General features: G+C 37.3%; 1 protein-coding gene across 5 annotated transcripts in view; it reads left to right on the forward strand.

The window, feature by feature from the left end:
* The window catches only part of CCSER1 (coiled-coil serine rich protein 1), a 607,763-nt gene that overhangs the window by 242,868 nt on the left and 337,248 nt on the right, over window positions 1-27,647 (forward strand). For all 5 annotated transcript variants that reach the window (XM_053976370.1, XM_053976371.1, XM_053976374.1 and 2 more), the window contains exon 6: window positions 2,777-2,987. In XM_053976370.1, the coding sequence (XP_053832345.1) occupies window positions 2,777-2,987 (211 nt within the window). The remainder of the gene's footprint in view (window positions 1-2,776; window positions 2,988-27,647) is intronic.

The following is a 27,647-nucleotide window of genomic DNA, read 5'->3' on the forward strand; positions in this document are numbered from 1 at the left end:
TAGGGTTGGGTCAAGCCATTTCAGAAGCATTTTGAAACTTCCAGTGCTTCGAACATTCTCAGGTGTGATTTTGTTAAAGTGGGAACTTAGCCTGAGCATATGGCAGGTGAATTTAGAGCTCAGGCTGTAGCCATGTATTGAAAAGTGGCCAAATTGCTTTTCTGAAATACTGTACGTTGATAATATTATGTAGTTAATGTTGTCACTTACAGGAAATACATTGCTTTGGCCATTAAAATAGACCTTTTGAGGCTTTTTTCCAAGGACTTAAGAAGTTTATCACAGACAGTGTTTGCCTGTGAAATGTTTATATTACAATGAATGCATGTTAGGAAGATAGAGGGATCTGGCCATTTGTAACGAGCTCCTGCACTACCAGTGAAGCAACCAGCCCTATTCAAACTTCAGAGGCTGAGATGTTTTATTAATAAAGTGAAACTTCTTATTTAGGAAGAATTGGGCTGTTTTTTTATTTCCCTTTCTAAATGTCTATTGCTGCTTTGAGATGAATTGCAGTGGATTATCGTAATAATAATGTAACAGACCACCTAGATGCTGTTAATAATGAACTTGATGAAATACCATTTCTGGAATGAAGTTTAAATCAGCTTCTTTTTTTTTTTTTTCTGCAGCAAGTAGAATGAGTTGTATCAGAGAGTGCAGACTTTTTCTGTCACAGATCAGTTAAAGTGCCTCTGAACTATCAGCAAGGACTGTATAATCTGAATGCTCTCTGTATACCATCGAACTCTGAGTTACCATTTTCAAGAAACAGTTGAGTCAGATTTTAAACTCTTAAGACTGTGAGTGGTAATATGTTATTACAGTGCTTTTCATAGTTTAGTGCAAGGTTCTGTGTCTGAAAGAATGGTAGTTTTGTGTGTTGAGCAGTGTGATAGCAATATGAAGCCCACTGAAGTAACTGAAAATATTGTCTTTATTTGAAATTCAGAATTGCCATATTTCCAGTTCATCTATAGCTTACACATAAACAATGTATCTCTTCCAGAGGGGAAGATAGTTTTCCAAGAATGCTGCTTATTTCCTCCTCACTGGGGAGCAGGGCATGGCTGTGATACCAGGTTGTTCTCCCTGATAATGGGCAGTAAAAGACTCCTCTTGGGAGCCAGTATATGTTAAATTGGTCCTTTCTCAGGGCCAGGGTGGGACCCACATAGAATGCCTGTAGAGGAATATGAGGAAGATGAAACTTCAGTGAGACTTAGGAAGTGAATGTACAGAATGTTCTAAAGAATAATATATCTTCTAGTCTGCAGGTGCTGGGTGGGGAAAAAAGAGAACCTTGTTGTTTCATTTTAATTTAAATAATTGGCTTTTCTGGATACAGAAATCTTACGTAAGTGTAGATTCCAATAGTTTGAATATGGCTTCTTTTATAAAGCTTTAAAAGTGGTCTGTGTTATGATACTTGCGTTTCATAAGTTGTTTTTCTTTGCATGATTTATACCTGGGTCTTGTTTAAAAGCTATAAAACAGCAATGGTTTAATATCCTTCCATCAAAAGCAACTTTACCATCACCTCATATTTATATTTTAAAGGATGCAAAATGCTGCACTCAAAGATGTTTCAGTGCATTTTAAAATTAAAACAGACTAAATTTTGTTGTTTTATGAGTCTCGATGTGCCTGAAATTTTAGTTCCATTGGCCAGCATGAGGATCTGTCCATGTGTGTGATCTCTGTGGTACCAAAGAGATTGCTTGATCTAACATGTTTTATTTACTGCTTATTGCATACTTTCAAAATACAAAAATGAACCATATATAAAAGATAGTTATAATGTCCTAATTTCCAAGTTTTTTAGTATGATAGTGGGAATTGTTTCTCCTAAGAAATTGCATTAATCTGGTTTTCTCTGTGGATCCTATGAAACCAAAGCTAAGGAAAATCTAATGTGGGAAAATGTTCTTTGTCCTTCCAAACTACGACAGAATCAGTTTTGTGTTGCATAAAAATTCAAATGGAACAGTAAATTGGAACAATATTTTAAATTAATAATAATTGTAATTTTCTTCACTGCTTATGCTATATCTTTAATTGTGCTGAGTTAATTTAGTATGATTTCATAATGGGAAAAATGGTTAGATAACTTGTTCTGTTATTAAAGAAAGATAGTTTGTATGCAGCAAAGTAATGGTCTTTCATTACCTTTAAAGTCCATCAAAATCTTTCTGTGTCTTTAATGGATTCTCAGCCACAACTTACTGTTGTTTTGTTTCATGTTCTGCTTATATAGCTTTAGCAGTAGTTAAACCTAAGAGTGAGTGCAGATGAATTAAATTCAATATTCCATTTTATACAATAGCAGGTTCATCTTATGTCACTGGGCCAGCCCTGAAGGGAGTATTTTTTTTTTTTCAGTTTTCTTTTGTTTCTAAGCCAAAGAACATGGAAGATTGTGATTTGATTTAGCTTCTGAAAGTTAATGACAGATTCATTTTTTTGTAAAGCTCAACTGAGATAAAACAGACCTGTAGAAGTTTTGCCCATAGGATATTTTGTTTTAAGAAAATTACTTTCTTTTGTAGGGCGTGAGCTAGAACATGGTTTGAATTCCTGTAGAATATGGTCCTTGTATAAATGTGTATTTTATTGCTAGCACCATATGACTACATGTATGTTATAAAGGCTGTTCATGCTAGTGGGCTTTAAAAGCAAATGTTTAAGTGTCTTTAAGCTCAGAGGAATTACCACCCGCCAAATTATTAGTTATTTTTCATATTTTAGTGTTGACCTTTCTGTTTTCTTTCACAAGGAATCTATCCTTGAAGCTGTCAAAGGAGGTGGAGCAAGGAGAAGCCAGGTACCCTCGTGTCAGCCAGCTGGCTGGCAGCCCATCTGTGGAGTGGCCTTTCACTGGTCTGGAAGAAGGTGGAGGCATTGAGTCTCTGCCCTTCAGATTGATGCTCCAAGACTGCACGGCTGTCAAGACATTGCTTCTGAAAATGAAGAGGGTTCTTCAAGAGGTAATCACCCACTTATTTGTTAGATTAATATGTTTCAGCATTAATGAACTAAGCAGCAGAAAAGGGTCAGTAAAGTTTATGGATTTGATTTCTTTTAATATGTCTTGAATGCATGGAATTGATGCAGAAGTATAAATAGCCATGCCTCAACATGGTGAAGGTCAGAAAATTTATACTTAAAAAGAATTTAAATGATCCTGCCATCTTGGTGTCCAGAGTGTAAAGCTTTTTTTGAACTTCTACTAAAAAGGGGGCAGGGGAGATCAAAAGCTTCTGTGCAAAATACATTTTATTGTTTCTTCCAGTATTTTAAAGCTTTTCAGTTTTCTTATTACAGTTGTTATCCTTTATGAAGTCGCATGCAATTCATTTAGATGAGAGATGCAGAGGAACAAAAAAAAATCTCTTATGTTACAGTACTAAAAGGTTGCCAGCTTGAGTTTGTAAATGATGGCTGAAATCAGATTTTCTAGGCCATTCACTGGGCCATTCCTAACAATTTCAAGAGTCCTGGCTTGTCTTGTCCTGCTGTATTCTCCTGCTTCCCCTATGGAGTGCTGGTGTTGCTTTGAAAATTTTCTTTTGTGTCTGTCTTTGGAATTGTAGAGAAGTAAAATTACTTGGTTTTTTTTTTTTTTAATACTTCCCAGCTGTGGAGCCTTTACTTAGGTATACGCTGTGAACTTTCATCTTCATTGTTAGTGAATTACAGTTTGCATTACATTTTGATCTACAAGAAGGTTTTATTTGTTTGTTTGTTTTTATCTATATAGTTCATAGAAATACAGAATAATTTTTGTTCAGAGTGCTTTCTGGAAGTCCACCATCTCTATTCAAAGCAAGGCCGGCTCAGAAGAGGTTGTTCAGATCCTTGTCCACTTAAACTTTCGGTACCTTAATGGGGTCTCCACATCATCTCTGGGTAACCATTCCAATATGTGACTACATCATCATTAACTTTTTTCCTCAAGATGAAAACAGAATTTCTCCTGTTGAAGCTTCATATAATAAAGACTGAAAATAAATTGGGAGGGAGTTTACTGCTCACTTCTAGGTCACCTGTATCTAAATTCAACTGTTGTCCTATTTGAAAAGATTTGTCAGAAGTTTAGCCATGGTAGTTGGCAATTAGTCCTCCTAAACCGTGTGGTTTTTGCTCATTGGCAAGCCCCAGGCTTTCCAGTTTCACTAGGAGCTTGATTTGTGCTATTTGGATCCATAATGCATTTCTGGTTTACTGAATCCAGAATTGAAATCATTAATTCTCTGTTAGTTGCTTTTTTATATAATGTAAGAATATAGAGTGAATTTAAAGGATTTATAACTTCAGTTTATCTGGAAGTAAATAAGAATTATGATATTATATGACATAGCAGGTCTAGCATTCAGGTGATGATATTGGCAGCATTCTCTGTTGCTTCTAATGTGACTAATTCTGTAATGCTCAGGAAAGGTCATTCTTAACATAATGGCAAGTGTAAGAATTTTAATTTTAACTTAGAGTTCCATTAAACTTGTGTAGAAATCTACTGTTATTTTCTGTTTGGAAATATGTTGTACCTTTCAGTACTTAATAGTTAAAAACATTCGCCAGGTGATCTTCACAAAAGGAACATAAGGTATTTCATGTGACTCACTAGAATTTTATATCCGTTTACTAATACCTCCTTATGTAACTCATTGATCTTATTTTTTTATCTTAATCCTTCAGTCTTTTACTTATTTGTTCCTTTGTACTATATAATTTTCATCTCCCCAACTGGCTATAGCACAGTGTGTCTCTGTAGTTTTCTTTTTGTCTTGCCCTATGAAATCAAAATGACCTTTCCCTAATCCTATTGGATGTCCATATGTGCTGTAATTTACCTTAAAAGAACCTGAGTAGCTACTTTGAACAATCAAGGACATGACCCTGAAATATGTTAGAAATTTATATTGAAATGACACAACTTGATTATCTCCAGAAATTCAGACATTTATATGTTGATGTCATTTTTAAATTATTAGTGAAAAATTACAGGAAAATATAATCCCGTAAAATTGAAATACTATATTGAAGAATCTGATAAATAAGTCATCTGAGCATATTTAGCAGACAGTTTCCATGGAGAAGATCCCTTACTTCCATTGCAACTAGATGCAACTCTTTCATCCAAAAATCACTTCTGTCCCAACCAATACTATAAATCAAACTCAGAACAGTACAGAACAAAAGACATAAAAGAAAAATTCTTGCCTTACCATGGAATGCTCAGGCATTTTTAGATATAGTAAAGCGTAGTCTCTGGCAGTCTTTTATAGAATTGAAATATTCCATGCTTGCAAGAGTGTAAAATAAGATTATATTTTTATAAATATAATATGTCACATGTTTTCATCCATTTCAAAAATATACAAAGCGTACAAACTTTGTTACAAAATTACGCGTGTTACCAGAAAAAAAAGTTGCAGTATTTCTGTTTTATAGCTGATATTACCTATAGAAGAAGGAAATACAGTAGTGTATACCTTTTTATTGAAAAATAACATGCTAATTGAGTTAAAATATTAGCCCTGTTATTCAGTGTAATCCTTCTTCTTAAGCACTGAGTGCTGCTTCTAAGGAATAATTTAATTATGATCTGCCAAAATGTAATACTAGCTAGTAAAATATGCATTTTTTTTTGCTGCAGTTGCTTGTAATTGAAGAATCTAAATGGAAAAACTGCACCCAATATGTGCTGTACTGTGCTGCAGACTTACAGGCTTGTTATTAGTCTTACCTTGAAAAGGGAAATTGAAGACATGGCAGTAACTTTCAAGATTGAGAATGCTATTCAGTAAAAAGCTAATGAATGATCGTTCAATTAAGAGAATTAATTACCATTTCACTTTCAGTGCAAAAACCTTGAAAATGTCTACTAATAATTCTTTATGGGTTTGGCCATGCAAGGCTCATAAGGCAGATTGTTACCTAGGGTTTTGGGAAACTTCACTGAACAAAGCTGGATATTCTGGAGGGCCCTGGCATGTGAGGAAACGCAGTGATTTTCCAAGTGCTCCGGAGGATCTCTCTCAATCTCGTCGGCAGCTTTTTCTCATGGATGTTCCATTTCTGACAGACAAATCTGTGATAAATTGGGTAACCAAGACCTGTGGGATGCATGATTTAATGAAAAAGTACTACCGGAGAATTACCTGTATTACCAGCATGGGTAGCTTGATAAAAGCCACTTGAGCACAGAGGACAGTGTAAGCTGTTTTGCAGCCTGTCCATGATTTCATGGTTTCCCTTTTCTCTCCAGCTCTTGGATGTTTATTCTGACTGCTTGGTTTTTGGTTCTTTGTTTTCTCAAAGTCTTGTAGTACAGACCTTTTTGTCAGTAATAACTCCTCTCATTTGAAAGAGAGAAGACAAGAAAATAGGAGTTGGATGGATGAAATTGGGAGCTTTGTCCACTCCTAAGAAATTGATTCTTTACCTTCTGACTTGAGACAGGCCTCTCTGCTCTGAGTGTTTCTTCAATTATTCTCTATGATTTTTTTCTCCTCCTTTATGGGGGGAAAGTATAGAACAATTTATGTTCTATGCTTTCTATGTTTTATAACCTTTCTGGCAACCGATTGATTGTGTTTGGCCAATGAGCTTCAGAAAACTAGACTGTAGCTTCTTTCTCACTCATTGCTATCAGCAGTAATGAATATATGACGCCTCTTAACCAAGCAATATGTTGGCTTTCCTGTACGCTTCCAGATGAGAATGAAATTATTTCCATCTGTTAACTTTTTTTATGGCTTGACTTATAGGTGGCTTAGGCAATATTGAAGTCTGGCTAATTGAGGGGACATTTATGAGCTTTGCCTTTTTAAAAATCTTTGGTCGAATGCTTCAGGCAGAGATGTATGAGCAAAACTTGTATGCTTTTGGCTTTGTATGGTTTTGGCTAGCAAGAGAAGGTCTTTATGCTGAAATAAACAGAATGGAAAAATACTGTTGTATTGGGAAGGAATCCATGTAGTCAGTGATAATGGGGTTTTGTTCAAACTTCAGTTTTTGAGCTTGTAGATTAATTTTACTGAGTGCCATAATAAAAAGAAAGTCTTTAGGCTTGTAGAAATAGTAATATTTTGCATATATTCTTTATGAAATATATAGTTTATCAGCTACATAATTCTACTTTTAGGTATTTCTAGGGGTCTGTCAGAAGAAACCTTACTGGTTGCTAATCTAGAGAACTAAGATATGTTGTCTGTATGTTTGTGTAATTTGGAATATAAATTATTCAGCCCATGGAGGTTTTTTTTTTGGAGCTCTGCAAAACACCATGCAGGCTGTGGAGTTTTAGCTAATTACTACAATTAGCAATAGGACTAAGTCACTTTGGACATATATTGCATACTGTGTTTTACTAATTAATCATTTATTTTACTGAGGGAAATTGCAGCTGCCTGTGGCTGTCATTAAAAGTTAATGTGTCCGATAAAGTGTCTTTAGATTACACTTGGAAAAAAAAACCCTCAAAAAAAAAAAAGAGAAATGTGGAAAATTATGTCAAAATTGCTGTGAGACAGGCCATTAGGGTTGCCTGAGATTAGTGGGGCAGAGTGATACCACTCAGGCTGCAATTAGTCTGTCAGATATCACTGGCTGCATTACTTCTCCCCATGCATCTTTCACCTCATCAGTAAAATAAGCATAATTATAGAGTCCCCTTTTATACTGCACTTGCAATCCACTGATGGAAAGTACTGAGAGAAAGCTAATTGCTGTTTGCTAATTGCTGGTCAATATGGAATTGGCCTTAAACTGTGGTTTTTAGAGACATTAAAGCATTTCCTTCCATCCTCTATGAAATGTATTATATTTGCTAATACTGTGTTGGCCACGCTAGGAACCAATTGCAAATTGAATACACTGTGAAATACTGAAGGTTTTCTTCCTTTAAGTAACTTTGTAATTACCTGCTGTAGCACTGCTGGTTTATTCAACAACTCTGCATCTAACACAGTCCCTTTTATCAAGTAATTCATGCTAGAAATCGGTAGTTCCTTCATTTCATGGTATGTTGACACTACATATACTCATAAATTTAAATAACTACTAATAAAATGTACTAGATTTAGTAATAGATTTTAAATTTATCATGTTAAATGGGCTTTTTCACTTGGAAATATACATTGGCATACCCATGCCCAGCTGGTTGCAAAGACAGGCAGAACACCTCATTGCTGCATTTCACATGATTTTTTTTCCTAGGAGTGTATCTCAGAGTCGTAGAGAATATTGGGAGCAAGTGGATATAATCAGGTATTCACTTCAGCAATGAAGATATTTTATTCTAAGATTATCCATTATAAGGTATTTAGTAACAATGAACAAACCCAATGTCAGTTATTTAGTTATGCATTCTCAAGGTACAGGACCAATTCTGTCCATTCCATGTGATGACACTTAAGCGTATCTGGCACAAAGTTGACATGTGGGAGCCTCCTTCCAGCCTTTTTTGTAGAAGGGCATCACATTGACTAACCTTCAATCAACTGGGACCTCTCTTGTGAGCCAGAACAGGGGGTAAATGATTGAAAATGGCTCAGTGAGCTATCCCTCAGTACCCTTGGGTGGGTCCTGTCTGGCCCCATAGATGTGTGCATATCTAGCAGGTTGCTGGCCATTTTGCCTTGGATTATGGTGGCTTCATTCTGCTCCCTGTCCCTGTCTTCCAGCTCTGAGTTGTCCCTGTGGACAACTGATCTTACTAGTAAAGATGGATGCAAAAGCAGCATTAAGTTCCTTATCCTTTGTCACTTTGTTTCCTCCCGCATCCAGTAAAGGATAGATAATCTCCTTAACCCTTCTTTTGTTGTTCATGTATTTACAGAAACTTTCTTTGTTATTTTTTATGGTAGTAGACAAATTAAGTTCTAGTTGGGTTTCGTCCCTTCTAATTTTCTCCCAGTGTAACATCATGAAGTCTTTGTGGTCCTTCTGAGTTTCCCGCCTCTTCTTGCAAAGATCTTAAATTCTCTTTTTTTTTTTTTTCTGCAGTTCCAATCAAAGCTTGCTGTTTGGACATGCTGGTTATCTTCCCTGCCAGCTTGTCTTTTGGCACATGGGGATGGGCTGTTCTGTGCCATTAAGATTTCTTTCTTGAAGAATGTCCAGTCTTCCTTGACTCCTTTTATCTTTGTGCTTTATAACAGATGCTCCTGGACAGTGTGTTCATTTGCTGGCACTCTTGGAGTTCTTTAGAGTGTGAGCTTACAGGTTGGGATGGGCGCACAGCTCTGGGCCTCTGTGGAGTCGCACTAATCCTGGCTCAATAAAAAGACCTTCTAAACTGGTTCAGCTCAGTTATCAGTTTGTCATTACCCATGCTCACATCGAAGTTCTGTTGAAGGCTACATTCAGAGTGTTTTTTGAGACACACTTTGACATTATCAGTTTGAAATGAATACCCTTAATTTTTAATACTGAAAATGGAAAATTTCTCTTTTTCTCTTCTGTTTGTTCTACCACTGGCTTAGTGGCTTAATCTTTGTAGATTACATGTGTCTATGTGCTGCAGCCTCACTGAAACCAGATTGACCATGAAACAAGTTCTCTTCCACATGTAGAGGTGCTGGTAGTAGAAGTTTCTACTCCGTGTATTCAGAAAGAAAGTGATGAGTTTTCTTAATTCTCCCATGGTTGTCTGAGTGAAACATTTTCATATGGCAGGGCAGTGTGGTCCAGGTCAGCACAAATTTGCATAGATTGTGCCCCAGCCTCCTCAACAAGCTAGGTCTTAGCAGCACCTTGGAAAGAGGCATTAAAAATAGTAACCCTATTAATATGTAATGTCACTACATCAGCAATTCTGTGCAATTGGCTCTGATTAACCTGTGGCAGAACACCATAAAATTATAACTGTTGCAAAACTGAAACCATTTTCTCATTTAGTACTTCCATGGTTTTGATAAGTTGCTGCAGGTCAGTCAGGTAAATCCCACCAATGGAGCTGATCTCACCAATTGTACTTTGTGATAAATCTTCCAAAAAGTGCACTGCAAAATAATGAGCAAATGGTGGAAGAAATCCAGAATGTTGGCAAGAGTCTACAGTAGGAATTGATTATACTAAGTTATTAGGGCTCCTGAGTAATTTGAGTTAAATGACAGTAGGTAGATGGAAGAATTTCTGATAAAAACATACATAATACTGCCAGGTCTAACAAATTTCCCAGTAAGTTACCCAGTTATCTAGGGTTTTTTTTAAGGAAAAAATGATTGAAAATAGGAGTGGTATGAAGATGAGTGCACAGCATCTAAGCTTCATTATAAGTGATTTCCCTGCAAATTTATTATTGTTATGAAAATACTAACTCATCAAACAGTTTTGGAATTTACAAAGAGCATTTCATATGAGTTTTATAGCTGATGCCATTACCTTCAAGTCAAATAGGTTAAAACCAATAAGAATTGTACTCATCTAAATAGTTTCTCAACTTCTGAAGCTGTACATTATATTCCTCCTATACATTAAGATTTTTTTCTTCCTCATGATAGGTTTCAGAGTTTTCCTGGCACTGAAAAATGACTGGTTCTATAGATAAAGCAGTAAACCTGGTTATATGCAACTGTTGCTGTAAATGGATGTTCAAGAAGAATAAAAGGTAACAGATAAAAATGTAGGTCTAATACTCAGTGCCAGCTGTACATGTAGTTACCCATTTCAATATTTGTGTTCATATATGACCATAAGGATGATTGTGCAGAATTTAACTTTGATCTCTTAATTATCTCTAATGCTTTGATCATCCAGAATTTCTGAAACAGGAGAAAGGAGTCACTGGAGAAAGTCTCACAGTTTGTAGCATAGCTGGATCCTGGCATAGCTCTGTGCTGCAGATTTGTTTGTTTTCTCTGCACACTGCATTTAAATACTTTGCAGCCCAGTTCAGAACAATGCTGATCATTTTTCTAGTGGAAGAAAGAAAAGATATGAGAAATGCTGATACAGCTGAGCACCCTGATCTAGTAGATGTCATCTCTGCTCACTGCAGGGCGGTTGGACTGTTAGGATTTTATGGTTTTGACAAAAAATAATAGTGCTGACTTTGTGCAGCCTGGCTCCACAAGGCTTATGTGATGAATGCCAGGGACAGAAAAAGGAACTTTTTTTTTTTGAAAACTGTTTAGTAATTACACATCAGGGACATATCCTGCACCTGGTTATGTAATTGTCCAGAGCCACTTGGTAGGCACATGTATTTTTCACAAGCATTTGGTGTATCTAAAGAAATACTGCATATGTCTGATAGTCTGTATTTTGCCCCATTATGTACCTTAATATTGCAAATACAGCAGTTGTCTGCCTCTGGTCAGAGCTTCAGCTGGGTGGGAAATAGCACAGGTGCATTTAATCCAGCTGGTACTTTGTGCCCTGTCAGAATGCTGCTCTACTCATCTTTCTTTCTCCTTACATGTGTTCATGGTGAGTTCCCTTTACAGAGACAATAATTATCCATGTGATGAAGCGTTCATGGATGTGATGTGCAAAGTTACTCATGCCTAGCAATTGTTTTTATATTTGAATTGAAAACTCTCCTCTGTTTTCCCTCCTGGATTTAACAAAAAGTACTGGAAAATTGTCAGGTAAAAGCAATATCCTCATCTACAAGCTGAAGAGGAAGATTCTTCTTTTAATCAACAGCTCTTGTGTCAAATCTCTGTGAAGATAATCAGAATAGGAACAAATATATGTTCAGAGATAATTGATGTTGCCCCAGCTGAAATTCAGCATGTCGTAAAGCAGCCAAGAAGGTTGTCAAACTGTATCCTTGCACCTCTTTTCAGCGGGATAAATAGAATGAATGACTAGTCAAGGATCACTTATACCCTAGGAATTTTATTTCTCTTATGTGGCACTATTTTTCCTATCTCTTTTGGGCAAATCAGTATGGTGGGGTTTTGGGGGAGTTTTGTTTTGATTTTAAATTTTGCTTTATTATTTGAAGAAAATAAATCTCTGGTCACAGCTACAAACTGCCACTGTGGAAATAGAGGAGCAGTTTCCATTACTTGCCACCCCATGCAAAAATCTCTTCTCAAGATTTTTCTTTGTGTTTCATTTAAACCGTGGTATAAAATTAGATCAGTGATGAAATACATTCTTATATCTCCAGTGTACAGCTATGCCAGCCTTGCTCATCTGTGTAAGACCTCTGCTGCTAATGAACTTCTGGTAGTAGCATAGAGAAAGAAGGCAGTATTTGGGTCAATCCTTTTGCTATGAAAATGAGCTTTTTTCTCACTAGTCCCCGATCCCTTTTTGTTTTTCACCTCTACACTTTGTGATGCAGCTTTGGATCTGTTGGTGTTTTAAACTTGTACCCCTACCCTTATGCACAGTGCTGTGGAATGACAGTTGCTTTTAAAAATGAAGACTGGCAGGGTGCATGTATAGAGAAACAGTTTAGTGGGTCTGAATGTGTTATAGCTAAAAGATTTAGCTAAAATCATCACTTAATAAGTGAGCAAATCTCCCACATGAGCAGGACCTTTCCTGATTTGCCCCATCAGAAAGAAGAACTTTGTATTCCCTTTGTGTAGATTGCTTTTATATTGAAACAGAAATTAGCCTTTTTGGAGTAGTCAAACTGAACATTCAAGGTAGAGTTTTAGATAACCCATGATAAAAATATTGCTGATCACACTAACTTTTGTAAAACCAGTCAACTATCATAAGTTTTGCTGTCTAGTTTTTTATTTCAGCAAAGCTCTCTTTCAAAGTTTGTTGAGGCAGTAGAAAGCTTTGCCTTGATGTTAGTGAGCTCTGGACTCCCTGAATGAGTATGACAATGACATCAAAATGGATTCACACTCACAGGTTCTGTTTGCACGTGGTTGTCACATTCTGGTGGCCTGGCTACCTTTTTCCATTGTGATTGTGTGTGTGTGTGTGTCTGTGGGTGACATGTGAGTATACAGCTGTATAGTATTTATACATTTTTACAATAAGTTACTTAAGAAGATACATGTGCTTTTGTAATATGTAACTCAACAGTTCTCACAGATATACCTAAAATGTGCCACTGTCTCTTGCTAGTGACAATGATAGTTGCATTGAATTTACTGCTAGAAAGTGAACCCTTACCAAAAATCTGTTATATAATTTCCAATAGAACGTATTTTAGAATACGTTTCTTAGGCTGAGCTTTCCTAACCTATGTCATTCTGTCATTGCATTGTTCTTGCACAACTGATTTTTCTAATGAATATGAATTTCTACTGTACTTTCTAAGTTGTGTCTGTCTTTATTGAGATGCCATTATGTTTTGACAATGCAAACTTCATCAGTATATTTTGTAGATCATATTTTACCATATGCTGTAGTTTGCTGATACAGTACAGTATTTGAGTCTTTGTTTATTCATATAATTGACTAATTTTTTTTCACAACTTAAGCATTTTTCTGATTATTGTGTGTTTACGGCATCTTTTTCCAGCTTCTTGAACAATGTATTAGGATGATTCACTGGCTGAAAATAAAATTATTTACTGTTTATATCCCAACTTTTACAAAAATATAACTACATAGTATTATTTGGATAAATTATTTTCTCATATTCTTGTCACTTCATGACTTGGATTATGTGCAGTTTAATTGGCTAGGATTAGTAAGAATTAGTATAAAATAGAATACTAGTATTAGAATTAGTACACAATATTCTTCTCATTATTTTAATATTATTCAGTTTCCTTCCCCTATATATTTGTATCTGAATGTTGCAGAGGATCTCAGAGAAGCATTTCTAAATATTTTGACAGTATTCAAATAATAGAAAAAAATAAGTTTTGTATGAGCTTTGGTCCTATAATATTGTCAGTGCATAGTGCTGTGTTCTCCACGGTGTTTAAATGGGTACTGTTCATGAGTGATTTTCAGAACTGTGGACAGATAAATGAAATGCAGTGTGATCTTGCAGAGCCTACTGGAAAAAACTGAGACTTTTAGTAGTTTGATACAGTGTCTTACGGAATATGTTTCTATCAGAGTTGGAAGGAGATGTAGAATGATGGTAATTTTGAAGCCAGTGCTTATTTTATTCATGTAGTAGAATTAGTGTATAAATAGATATATGGTGTGTCTTCAAGACCACATTATTCTTGTGCTGATTTTTTACTTTTTAATATTTCATTTAGTTTTGTCTGTGCCATGGTTCCAATGCAGGACTTCATTCCATTTTTTATGGAATACAGATAGGAATTAACCTTTTTGGACATGCTGGGTACAGAAATACTTGTTCTTATGGAGCTGTTTCAGTGCGTCAGAATAATAAAAATTTACATACCTTTAAACTACTTTTTCATTCATATATTTTGGGGAAATGCAATACCAGCAGTGATAGCTTTACTCCTGTGTGTCATTCAGAAGGGATTCTCTGTGCAAGTTACACCCAAAAAAAACCCCCTTCCTTCATTCCATCTTGGTTTTAATGTTAAATTGCAAATTCCTGCCATTATCTGGAATATAGCTGCAAAAGGGAGAGAGGAAGCAAAGCACAGATGCAAAAATAGGAACAGGAGAAAAATGGTGAGATAGAAACTAAGCGTAGACATGCTTTGCTGGATGGGGGGTGGTTGTTGGAGCTAGTCTGGCACCCTGGCAAGCCTGCTTCTCTATTTGGTATTTGCTGAAACAAGTAATTTGCCAGTACTGCAAGAATCCTATTTCACTAAGACTAACAATTTCTCCCTTGTTCCTAAGGGCAAATATGCTAAATTTCTTATTTCTGGATATTTTTGTCATCTGTCTCTTCTGTCGTTTGTGTGTATATGCTTTAGCAAGTGTATACATGAACTCCAGAAGTAAGATCAAGCAGCTGAGCTCTTTAGCTTTCTTAAGGTGGTGGTTTTGTTTGTTTTTTTTTTTTTTTTTTTTTTTTTTTTTTTTGTTTTGTTTTGTTTCTTTTTTTTTTTTTTTGTTTTGTGTTTTTTTTTTTTTTTTTTTTTTGTTTAGTTGGTTTTGTTCTGGGCTTTTTTTTTTTTTTTTTCTGGTTGTGTTTTGGTGGAGCTGCAGGGTCAATACAGTTTGCTGTTGCAAGATTATGAGCTCCAACCACAAGGGAAAGCAAGAGTACTAAGGTTTGGGGTAGCCATTATGCCAGATGGCTTTTGGAGCAGTAACATTAAATATTGATGTACTGTCTGATGAAATCCTCATGGCTTTAGCCCATGACAGTTTTCAGAGCCGCCTTGCTCATCGCCACTATGGTAAGAAGTTCACTCAGCTGCTTTTGAATGAAAAAAAACCAAAAACTGAGAGAGAGAAAAAAAAGTGTTTATAATTGCATAATATACATTATTTATTCTGACTTAGAAGGATGCTGGTAGTGAGATTGTGAGGCTTCTGTATTCCTACATTAGGGCTTAAGGCAGAGCTTTATTTAGAGAGGTTTCTGCCCAGCAAAAAGCATTGATAGCTTGTAATACTGGCAGTTACAGAAGATATATTGTAACCTGGATACCAGCAAAGAGGGGGCTTGTACCAAAGCACTGTTTAGTTTCATTCCGTGATTGGCAAACTACAGCTGAAATTAAAATAATGACATTAATTAAAAAAGAGCGATTTTTTTTTTTTTTAGAGTAAACTCAAGCACGAACTGTAGTTGGTGTATTTTTCAGATTTTTATGTGGACTCATTACAATAATTTTAATTTTGACTGAAAGCAACAAATCTGAAATCTGCTGGTTTTTTTCAGCTTAAGTGCTGATCCTGCTTCAAGACATGGTCTCGCAGCAGAAGTAATCAGATAATCACTAGCACAATTTTTGCCATGGGTGCCTGAATTCCAGTTTTCTACTTGATTCTAGTGCACAACAGCTCAGTTTCATCATGATGCACAATCCTTCATGAAACACATGAAGTCAGTCTGGCAGCTTGAATTTAAAAGACCCTCTACACAGGCACTCCTCATGCACTGACCATCTAGAAAGGCCAAGCCCAGATCAGCCATCCAAGCTGACATGAAATAATTGGGTTGTTGCACACAGTGGGCACTTGCAGGGACAAAACGTCCCGCTTCTGTTCTTGTATGTAAAGCCAAATGCAGGCACCAAAACTGACTTCCGGAAACAGTGACTTTTTCCTACACAGACTCTATCTGTGTAGAAACTAATTTTTTTAAGCACATCCTTAGATTACAGTAACACTAAATAGTGGACTTACAGTGGTGATTGTAATACTTTAATTTCTATTGCAGTAGATGACGACAGTATGATTTTACAGGTACATCTAGGGTCTAGTGGGGAAGCCATATGAGGAGAGGCTGAGATCATTTGGTTTGTACAGCCTGGACAAAATGAGTCTGGGGGGGAAGATCTCATAATGGGGTACAGCTTCCTCATGAGGGGAAGCAGAGGGACAGGTACCGATCTCTTCACTCTGAAGACCCAAGGGAGCAACATGAAGTGGTGTCATGGGTAGTTCAGTTTGGATATTAGGAAAAGGTTCTTCACCTAGAGGGTGAAAAAGCAAGCAAAAAAAAAAAAAAGTACTGAAGACATAGTTTAAATTCTGAGAGCCAGAGATCTCAACAGCTTGACAGAGTTTTCATATACAAGGCCTTTGTGGGCACCAAGAAGCTTCTGTGTCTCTGCAGCACAGATGTGTTCTGATTAGTGTTAGGTTTATAACACTGGTCTTTTGCATGCTAATGGGGAATTGTGCAGTCATCAGTTTTATTTTCAACGTCTGCCTATTGCAGTTGTTTTGTCTTTGACTAGGCAGGGAAAAGATCTTTAGCTGTGGAAATTAGAAAGCTTTGTTGTTGTTGTCATTTGATTGATTACAGCACAGAAGAGTTATGGTATACGTTGGTGCAGGCTAAATCTGTTTACAAAACAAGTCTTTACCTGTAAGTAGAATAAATATTGTCATGCTTTAATGTAACCTTAAGACTTTTTTAAGCCAAATCAATTTCAGAAGTTAGGTGTTTACAAAGGTGTGTTCGTAGTTGTTTGATCTGTACTTCCACTGTGCCATCTCATTCCAGATAGGCATTGGAAAAAAGGCTCTTTAGGCCTACTTTTAGAGAACAGGGATGATGCTGTTCTTGATCTGCATTTGTCACTTGTGTTTTTAAGCATTTGCAGGTGTCTTGTGAATGCTGCAAGATACCAGTATTTTCTTACTCCATCCAGGATTTGATTAATTCATAGCAAATTTCTGCTGCTCTGTGTCACTGGCCTCTTGCTCTGTACATTCATATCACTTTTTGTAATATCTATCTTTCAGTGTGTTGTCCACCTCTGGATTTTCACCATCAATCTACCTTATAACCTAATACATGCTTTGCTTGTATTCCTCTTTGATCCCATCTCAGAATTTTCATCTTATCATCATCTTATCACTTGCCCAGAATTTGTTTCCCAGTCAGGGAACAAAAAAATGTCATGGTTTGATGCTGGCGCAATGCCAGCGCCCCCATGAAAATGCACCTTCCCAAATAAATGTTGTGAGATGCGATCAGGAACAGAGCAGAGCAGGCCCAAGCTTAGAAATAAAGGAGAAAGAACTTTATTAAGCTACTACTATGATAAAAGACACACACTAAATCTGGAATGAAAACCCTCCAAAACACTCCTCCTCCCCCGACCCAACCTCCAACAACCCACAGTGAGACACAACTTGGACCCTCAATCAAGTCATCGCCCTTCAGATAATCAATACTCAGTCCATCAAGGAAGAGAGGAGTCTCTCTTGCAGCATAGGCCCCCAGGAAATACAATTGCCACCTCTTGTGTTTCCATGTGACACATGGCACCGCCCGGAGAAAATCTGCCAGTGTGACACTCCCCTTTCCATGTCACAGTGCTCTCACCACCGTGCATGGACAGACTGCTCATCCTTTAAGGATGCTTTGCCAAGGACCAGAAGAAACAACAGTTCAGTTTCTCATTTTGGGACCACATTCCCTCCCATTTTTCTTCTCCCCTGGGGCCAAGGGTCTTGAAAACAGGTATCTTCTTCTTCCTGAAGACAGAGGTCATCACCACACCCTCCTCAGCTTTTCTCTGTTCACTCCATTCCTGTGGTAGTAGTCGCTGAAACAGGTCTCTTGGCTCACCATTGCATCCCCCTAAAAATGCAGTCTTTGTTGCAGGAGAAATTGGTCCAGTCTATGGCTAAAAGAAAAGTCCATCCAAAAGCCACTCCATCTCCTCCCACCTAGGATTCTTTTTCCCATCTTCTTCTGACATCTCAGATCCCAGACTGTCTCTCTTCTCTTTCAAATCGAGGAGGAGTAATATTTTACAAAGCCTTCATTTCCCAGGGAAGGGTTAAAAATCTCAGACTCCCTGGACGGCTGAAATCTCTGCCCAGAACTCCAACTCCTGGCTGGGGATCTTTCCCCCCCCCCCCCCCCTTCTCCCCTCCTGGCAAATTCTAGGTGCCGTCAGTCTCTCTGTATCTTTCCCTCTGGGACTGGGGGGAACAAAGGCATCTCTGTTTCTCTCCACTCTTCCGTCTGCAGGGGGCCAGCCCGGTTCCAGTCCTTCAGCCCCTGGCCTACCTCGACCAGGCCGCATGGCTTCCCCTCCCCCACCCAGCCCGTGGCTGGGCAGGGGAGCTCTGCATAGCACTCTGACCGGAACCAAAGAGACAGTTCCCCTGGGAGTTCTCTGCTTTTAACCCCCTGTGTTCTCAGAGGCATGTCCATGCCTTCAGTGGTCACTCCAGGTGGCAATATCCAAACCTGACCACTGATGGACAACATCATCACATGGTGTGACCATTGGTGGACAACACTGATTGGTTTGACCCCAGCTTCCTGACAAAATTCACTTCTGTGTCAAACCACGACACAGTGGCTATCTGACATACAAAAGGTCAGTTCAACACATGCCAATTGAGAAGATAGTCCAAGTCTTTCCAGCTCCTTTTAAATAAATTTTACAGGATTTGATGTGGAAAGGTAAGTGTTTTTCAAGGGGTTTTATATCTATCCTCTAAAAGTGAATAGATTACTGTACACTTCCTATAGAATTTTGTAGGACCTGAAAGATCTATTAAAAACCTAGCATTTTCTGTGGAACCCTATACATTGGCTTTGTTGTGTTTCCACCTTCATTTTTTAAAGGACAAATATAAATCACTAAGGTCATACTGTTCTCTGTTTAGGGCATATGCATCCTTGTATTCCTAATAGTGCTACATCCTGTACAATATTTACGATTTTTAGATTTTGCAAGCCCTATTGCTGAAATGTTTACATATTTTTGTTATACAAATTTAGTGTTGATGGCATTCAGAAATGTAACTGAAGCGATTTTGAAGTGCATGCATTTATATGTTTTATATATATATATTTTTTTTTTTTTGGAAGTAGAAAAAAGTTCATCTTAAGTTCCAGTAAAAGAAGGATAAAAGCTTGTGAATATGTTCTGAATCAATATGTACTTTCAAATGAAATCATACCCTTAGTCTCAATCTTCAAGAATTTTAGTACGACCTGAAATATATGCAGTTGTTACTTGTCTTTGTGTGCTGGTAGGGTTTTGGTTTTTTTTTTTTTAATAAATAAGGTGGCCTAATCAGATTATCAGAATCAATAGACCTGGGAAGAAAGGGCAAACACAGCTTTGGAAAGAAGGATTTAAGATTGATGGCATGCGGAGAATAGGCTCCTCAGGATACCTGAGATTACCTCTGAACCATTTCTAGGTGGGAATAGATTTGATTTTATTTTTTTTTAATGCATACGTGTGGAAGATGAACAAGCTGAGTGTAAAAATTTCAAGAGGCATTTTCAAATAGATAGTTTTACATCCTTAGCAGTTGTTAAGCTGTGACCACTATTAAATGCCTTCATGGAGCAGAAGCAGTTGTTTTAAAAACAATGTATGGAATGACAAGAACTTGGTGATATATTCTGCTTCTTTCCATTTCAAAACTTCTAGCAAATGTTTCTAGTAGTCTTAGTTTTTCATTCTGAAAAATGTGATAGAAATCCAGGAGATTTTAATCTGGTGCTTTCTCATTCTCTTATATGGAATAGATTTTGCTCTATGCCAAGGCTACAGCACATGGATTGGGATAGCATCAGTCTTTCAACACCAGGAACAGCTGCTAACTGCTGCTGTTAGAGGAAGCTGGAGAAGAAATGATGATTCATTTCCTGCCAATGCTGTTCTTTCAGGCAAGATCAGGAAAGATAAGGGAACTAACACAGTTCTTCCAAGAGGGCATCTCATTTCCTTCCTTGTGCCTGCTCTGCTGCAGTGATAGCAGCTCAGGACAACTAAACCTCTGTGTTCTTTGGAAGGATAGTTTCAACACCTCAGTGGCAGGAAGGGAGAATCCATTGTGCAGTCACCAATTACACCAGAGCAATTTCTGAGTAGGAGAAGTAAGGTTGGAGGAGGAGGCAGTTTATTCTCTTGTGGGGCTGAGAGCACACTGGCAAATTCTGGCTTCCTTCTGCATTTTCCATGTACCAAAAAACCTGCCTTTATTTTCAAATTAAGCAACTGGTGTTTCGTGAACATGTAGGGCAAGAAACAAGTTGTTGTTTTTGCAAATTACCTTGAATGTATAATACAAACATGCATGTGTGTTTTATGGTGCCTATGTGAATGTTCTCATATTTGTCACATGCAGGTTTGCCTTTAAATATTGAAGAATAAATGAGCTTGAACAGACAACTAACGAGACATTTCTTCCGACATGGAAGGCTTGCATTTATGAGCCACATATGTCCTACTTGTATTTTCAAATGACAAGCCTTGTCAAATGGTGAACTTGTGTTCTGCCTGATGCTCACAGAGATGTTTTTTGGTATTTAGAAGTACATTTGCAGACTGCAGATCTAAACCAGTTTCACAGAATGACAGACCAAACTCTAAACACTGTTTCTGAATGTAAGAAAAAATGAAATTATCATTTTAAAAATTTGTCAGTCATTAGAAGTGATAGCAAGCTTCAATTTAAAATTGGAATGTACTGGAATAAAAATAGCTGGGAATAAAATTAAAAGAGAATGCAGTGAATCTAACTTCTGCATGGAATGCTACTTTTAAAAGCTTTAAGGTAAAACCCAGAGGTGGAAAAATATATAATTTTCAGTCTGGAAAAAGATTGATAGCCTTAAAATAGGTCTTATCATGCCAAAAATAATCTTTATGCTAATGAACATTCCTCATAATACCTACGGTTAATTAGAAATTATGGAAGAGGGCAGGAGACCTTGAGTTCAAGTTAATAAAGTAGTACAGTGAGGGAGGAGGGAGAGTACCTAATGTATACTGCTGTCTGGAAGACAACATGAAAGATCATTGAAAAGAGATTTAATTTTGATACTAAATCAAAGTTGTGGTAGGAAATGGGAGATGAAATTTTTCCTTAAAAAACCCAAATATGTAATAATTAGATTTTCATTAACTGTTTTTAATGGTAGGTTTGAGAATAGTAAAGACAGTTGCAGCTGCAAATTGTCAAATAGTTGCAATAGTAAAATAGTTGTATCTGCTTCCTTCATTGAGAAGAGTCTCCCAAAGATATAAAGGCTTTTAGATGTGGCTTTGAGTATAATAGTTGGTACTGTCCCTTTATCAGACAGACTGGAAAGGAAAATACAAGTGGGTGTGTGACTGGAAGGAGAGTGTTAGAGGCACTGGATAGGAGTGGTAAGGTGTGGGAAACAGAAAATTAAATACATCAATTGGTATATAAGAATATAAAGAATAGGAATATCCTTCCTGAAGGTGTTTGCTAATATGTGCACAGGAAGAAAATGAGAATACAAGAATGGAAAGACATTCCCTTAAAGCGGTGTTAAGGTATAATAGGAACCGTGGAAATGTTTGTTTATATTCAGACATACTACACTGAATTCTCAGGAGGACAACTTTAGGGGTGGTAGTGTGTGCCTTGAAGTTGTCTCTGTTATTTCTCTAAGTAACAATTAACATCTTATCGGATTGAGTTAAAATGGCATTTGGAGTTCATTGGTGAGAAATATGCTAGTTGTGCTAGTGCTGCTTTCAGTCTGTGGTTGTGCTGGGACTCAGGTTTGGGTGCAACTGTCATGGTTTACTCTAAACAAAAGTATATAAACTTGAACAAACACCATGGTGGTTCAGCTGCCTTCAATTTCTTCAGAAATCCAGAGAGCCTTCAGTGGCTTCTGGAGTAAAATGTGAGTTTTGCATGAGCCAGATGAGATTTTTATGCTGTAATTTCATACATAGCAAGAAGTAAAAAAGGAACAGGTGAAGACGAATAATGGATAAATAAATTAATATAAACCTCAGTAAATATTATTCTTTTGGATAAACTATTCTTAAGGTTCCTCTTGAAGGTCAAGAGTTTTAAAGAGAGCTTCAGAAGTTGCACTTCCTGAAGTACCTAATTTCATGTTCAGGGTGTTTTAAGGGGAAGAATCCAGTCTTCCTACAGGCATTCTTACAGACTTCCACTGTAGTATAAACTGCACTCTTCAAAGTTATGTACACTAGCAAGTCATAAAGTAAATATGTTTAAGTATTGAAAGGGCTTGTTTTAGATCCCTTACTGTAGATGTTGAGTGCCATTGAATATGCTGTATGGTAATGTCATCCAGCTTCTAGCTCCAGCTCTAGAAGGGTCTCCTCCATGTCCTGTGCCATATCTGCTGGCCTCTGTATGACTTAAATACCTTATAGTATCTCAGAGATACTTACATTTAGGCAACTGATCTGCTCCCACAATCTCAAATCAGAAACCAAACCGTTCATAAGAACTGCAACCTACTGGAAGAAATTTTTTTACAGTGAAAGTGATGAAACATTGGAACAGATTGCTCGGAGAGGTGGTGGATGCCCCATCCCTGGAAACATTCAAGGTTAGGTTGGATGGAGCTCTGAGCAACCTGATCTGGTTGTGGAAGTCCCTGGTCATTGGATATTGGACAAGATGACATTAAACGTCCTTTCCAACACAAACCAGTCTATGATTCTGTTGTTGCATTTTGTAATACTATAGAGTACAATAGAATATAAAGTGGGAGTAATGATAGTTCTAAATGTATTTGCTGTGCTAGGGCTACTTACGTGGGGGTGTGCATTCTGTTTTCCCTATTAAAAAAAAAGATAAACTACTTGCATTCTTGTAGAATGTCTTTTTAAGAACAAGATTACGAACAGGTATTAAAAAAAAGCCAACAAAAAAAATCCACAAGCAAAAACCATTAAATTCAGTTTATGTGGAAGTCTCTTTGCCTTTTAGACAAGAAAACATAAATCTCCATTCTTCAGCATTGTTAAGCATGCAGGAAAATAATGCTGTTACAAGACTTAATAGCAGTACCAAGCCCACACAGCTTGGCTCTATCTTTCAGAAGAAACTTTTCATGTGAGGCAAGAACGACACTAAAATAGCACATCTAAGAGCACCATCAGTGCTCTTCTGCTAGGTTTAATTTCTGAAGGTATAGGCTGTTGCTTTTGAAGCTCAAATTTCAGCTATAGTGTATATTAGATTTAGTGAGCTGTTTGATTTCATTACAAGGCATAGGTCTGCTGCGTTTCTCTGATGGCACAAACCACCTGCCTTTGCTGAGAGAGCTCCCATGGGAATCAGAGTGTTCAAATGATGATGAAAAATTAAACCTTCCATTTGATGCTCCTTTTATTGAGGCTCTGCAAGAGGATGTTGAAATGCCTTCAGTGTAATAGGCAGCTGGAGTAAAGTATTATCCATCAGCGTGGGCATAATGATTTATGTGAATACATATTTGTCACTGTATGTGGTGACAAACTCCAGTGAAGCTCAGAACATTCCTTGTGGTTACCCAAGGAGTGTTATTTCATTTTCTGTTAGATTTTAATGCTTTTTTTTTTTTTTTTTTTTTTCCCTCTATGGCTTGTTTTTATCAGTTTCTCTGTATGCAAGAGAAGGAGTACTACTTTTGGCAGTTAATTTTTCTCTTTGTAGAGACTTAACCTTCTCAGAGCACCTCTCTATACACCCAAAAAATACAAACCTGTCTAAAGGAACTGTCAACACTGATCTGGAAAGGAGCAAGCACAGCAAATATCTGCACTTCAGTGACTGCAGCTTGTATGGATAGACTGGGAATAATGTGATGTGGCTGCCACACCATTAAGCACAACATGAACTTCAAAAGCCAGCGGTGTCTTTTTGAATAGGCTCTAAAGCAACCTTAGTGCCAGTGTGAACTCCAGGCTGCTCTTGCTTCCTTGCTAGCAGTCTCCAGTTTAGCTGGTTGAATGCTCGGGGTGGAGGTGTCCTGCTCAGCAGCAATGATTTTTGGTACATCTTTGCTATGGCTTAAGTTCTGTATTGGTTTAAGGAACTTTCCTTTAAAATTTTGAAAAGAAATATGAAAGCAAGTCTTAAAAATTTATTGCAGTTGCTTCCGTTCTGTTGTGTTTTGGGTGGTGTTTCTTTGAAGGCAGCAGATGCTCCCCACCTCCCCACCTTTGGTCTGGGTTGCTGCAGAATGTTGTTGTTTCTTCTTTTGCTAAAAAATACATTTATTTATCCAAAGAACATTAAGTCCAGTTTTAACTTGAACAGACTTCTATTAAAAATTTCCTATGTAGTGGTACAAAGATCTTTTTAATGATCTTGTTAATAAACTCTCTAGCCTCTGAAGCTATTAATTCTTTAATGAGTAAATTACCTCATCCTTTCTTTCTGAGGCAACAGTGTTGTCCCAGCTGTGTGATTTTTTCAGGGTATTCCCAAAGAAGAAAAAAAAAAATTAGCAACAAGGTCAAAAACCCTTAAGGATTTCCTACTAGCAATTACATTCATCACATGCAGCTCTCTGGTGGCTTTTTGGCCTCACTAATTGCCTGTAGTGTGAAATAATTTTATGTCTAAAATAGCTCATGTACCTCTAGCTTGGGTGAAGGCCAGAAACCAGGCCAAAAGTTACAACTGTTAAATCAAAACAGAATCCAAGCTATTGAAGAAGTAAATGGGCCTGTCCCATCCTCTGTCTTAGCTGAGCTCAGATCTTTCTCCACTGTTTTTTAAGGTGAATTAGTGATTTTAAACCAACCGGTTCGCATCCAGCAAAGGCGTGTGGTTTATCAGCTGCTTTCTGTGAGCTTGGGGTGGAGTTCTGAGTCCTGGTAACATCCAGGGGGCTCCAGGGGAGCTTCCCTCTTCCAGCTACTGCAGCTTAGCAAGGAACCGTCAAACTGGGGCGTGGGACATATGATGTGTTATTGGTGCGAGTCTGAAGACTGGGACATTGCCCGACAAAGTTCTCTTTTCCAGAATGCTCTGCTTCCCAGCCGGAGAGGTAGGCCAGGTTGTCACACAACAAGGATATCAGGCAGTGGGAATCGACGAGTGTACATCCACACACGTGCCCACACAACATGCTCTGCCACCCCTATTCCATAGGCAGTATGGGAACCATAACTGATTTTTGGCAGGGATTTTTTTTACACCGTTTAAAATATTATAGGAATTTGTGTCCTGGTTTTCATTCTGTTTTATTAATAAAGATACAAATACAGACCAAAACAAATCTTCCTTTCTAATTTCCTCTTTTCCCTTTTCTTTCCCATTACCTGATAGGTACCTGGGAAGAATTAACAATCTGAGGAATATCACTGCTTGGAGTGATGCAGATGATTGGTTTTCCCTTAAATCAGTTCAGTCCCTCACAGTGATTTTGCTCCTTGCCTTTTTTTTTCTTTTTTTTCCATTCTTCTATCTCACAGCTCATACTATCCATGTAGCCAATACAGACATCCTGAACAGGTTTTCTTTTTTTTTATGTTTCAGGGTAGCAGATCCTTGAGGATAATAGAGTGTTTCCCCATAAATCAAGTTAAATTGGAAGCACTTGGCAACAGTATTTTCCTGTGTATGTGTATAGAAAAGCTTTTTCATCTTCCATCTGGGTGTTATGGGTAGAAATTACTGTAAATTAGAAGGTGCTGTGTTAATGGGATGGCATCTTTTAATTTCGATCCTGAACAATCAGAACAATTTCCAATCATTTTTGGTATTATGTTAGGATATCACATTTTCGTCACTAAATAAGGTTTGTTTGCTGGAATGAAGGATGCATTTTACGCTCAGCTTGCCAGAATGCCCTTTGCTATAATTCAGTGTGACATAGTAATGGTTTGAGTGTCTTTTTCTTTGCCTATATCATTTGCAGTATGGAAAAATTAAGAAATCATGGCTTTAGTGTTGCTTGTAAGGAAGCCCTGAAACTGCCTCTTACCTTATACCTTCACTTTTCATCTTGTGCAGTTTACTAAAAGGAAGCAAAAGTGGTTTACATTTTGAGTGACAGTGTGGCATCAAATAGCACATAGAAAAATGACAGCAAAGCTTCTAAAATAGAAACATAATATATACAGTTTATATAATATGTACAGTTTTCATACTAAAGAAGATTTCAGTCTCAGGTGTCTCCTTAATTATAATTTAGGAGTTTCCAGCGATGTAGGAGTCCTAAAATTTGGATTCTGAAAGAGCAAACATAGTTCAGTGGTGGTTTATATTTACCAACCAGGAGGAGGTTGCTAACTGTTTCTTCTGGCTATATGGAACATGTAGATGTAGATTTTCAGCATCTGTCTGTGAACTCACGCTGTCTGCCTCACAGCTTCCTAGGTACCTCTCCTCTTGCATTGTCTTTTAAATCTCTATGCTTACTTACTCTTTCTTAATACTGTGCAGAATTGTGAATTTAGGCTCTTCAGTTGAAAATATAGTCTATGTAGTATGTAGTGGAGGTTTTAAGTCCCAAAGACCCTTTTAGTTTGCTTCCTAAATTACTGACAGAGCTGAATGTCATTCTGAATTTAATGTATAACAATCTATTTCATTGTCTTTTTGAGATGAGAGAATTAAAAGTCAAAGCAGCAGTGATAGAGTGAGCTAGTCTTGGAATAACTACTCAAACCCTGATTTATTCTCATATTTCCTCTCTGGAATTCATGGAGTTACATAGGGCATAATCTAAATACTACAAAAGTCAGTTAATTGTCCTTTACCGGTTATATGGCCACATGTATATTCCATGCAATTCTCAAAAAAAGCTTTTGCTCAAAGTAGCATCTGATCACATTTTAAAATATTTTGGGAGTCCATGGGATGCAAATGCCTGCATACATTGAATGTATTTGTCTAAGTAGGAAGCAATGTAAACAATTATTTTTACTCTTATTCTGGAACAGGGGCCTCAGCTCCTGATTTTGTGCCGGAAAGGCCTGCCTGGAAACCAAGAATCTGTTTATGTGAGCATCAGTACTGTAAGCATCTCACTTCAGTTTCAACTGATAAAGATCAGTGTAACACAAGGAAGAGAGGAAGGACTGCTTATTGGTTTAATTACCTATCGAGAGCCTTGTATTTTCTTTTTTCCTTAGAGCTCAGAAAGTCAGTAGGGAAGCATCTTTTGTGATAAAAACATTGTCTGAAATTAAGATAAATGTATTAATACAGGAAAATCTGCCCATCTCTTAAAATTTCGAGTGCTGTCTGAAGATGTCAAAATATGACATTGCAGTTACACCAGTGACTGCAGTTTACTATGAGGAATTTGTAAGTATGGAGAGGTACATGATGCAAAATTGATTTGCTTGGAAGTGGAGGGATTTACATGTGGCTTGTGAAATCCCCCAGAGAAGCAGGAAAAATTTCTACTAGCTGGTCACTCT

The sequence above is a fragment of the Vidua macroura genome, chromosome 4 (assembly GCF_024509145.1).
Source record: "Vidua macroura isolate BioBank_ID:100142 chromosome 4, ASM2450914v1, whole genome shotgun sequence".
Taxonomy (NCBI): domain Eukaryota; kingdom Metazoa; phylum Chordata; class Aves; order Passeriformes; family Viduidae; genus Vidua; species Vidua macroura.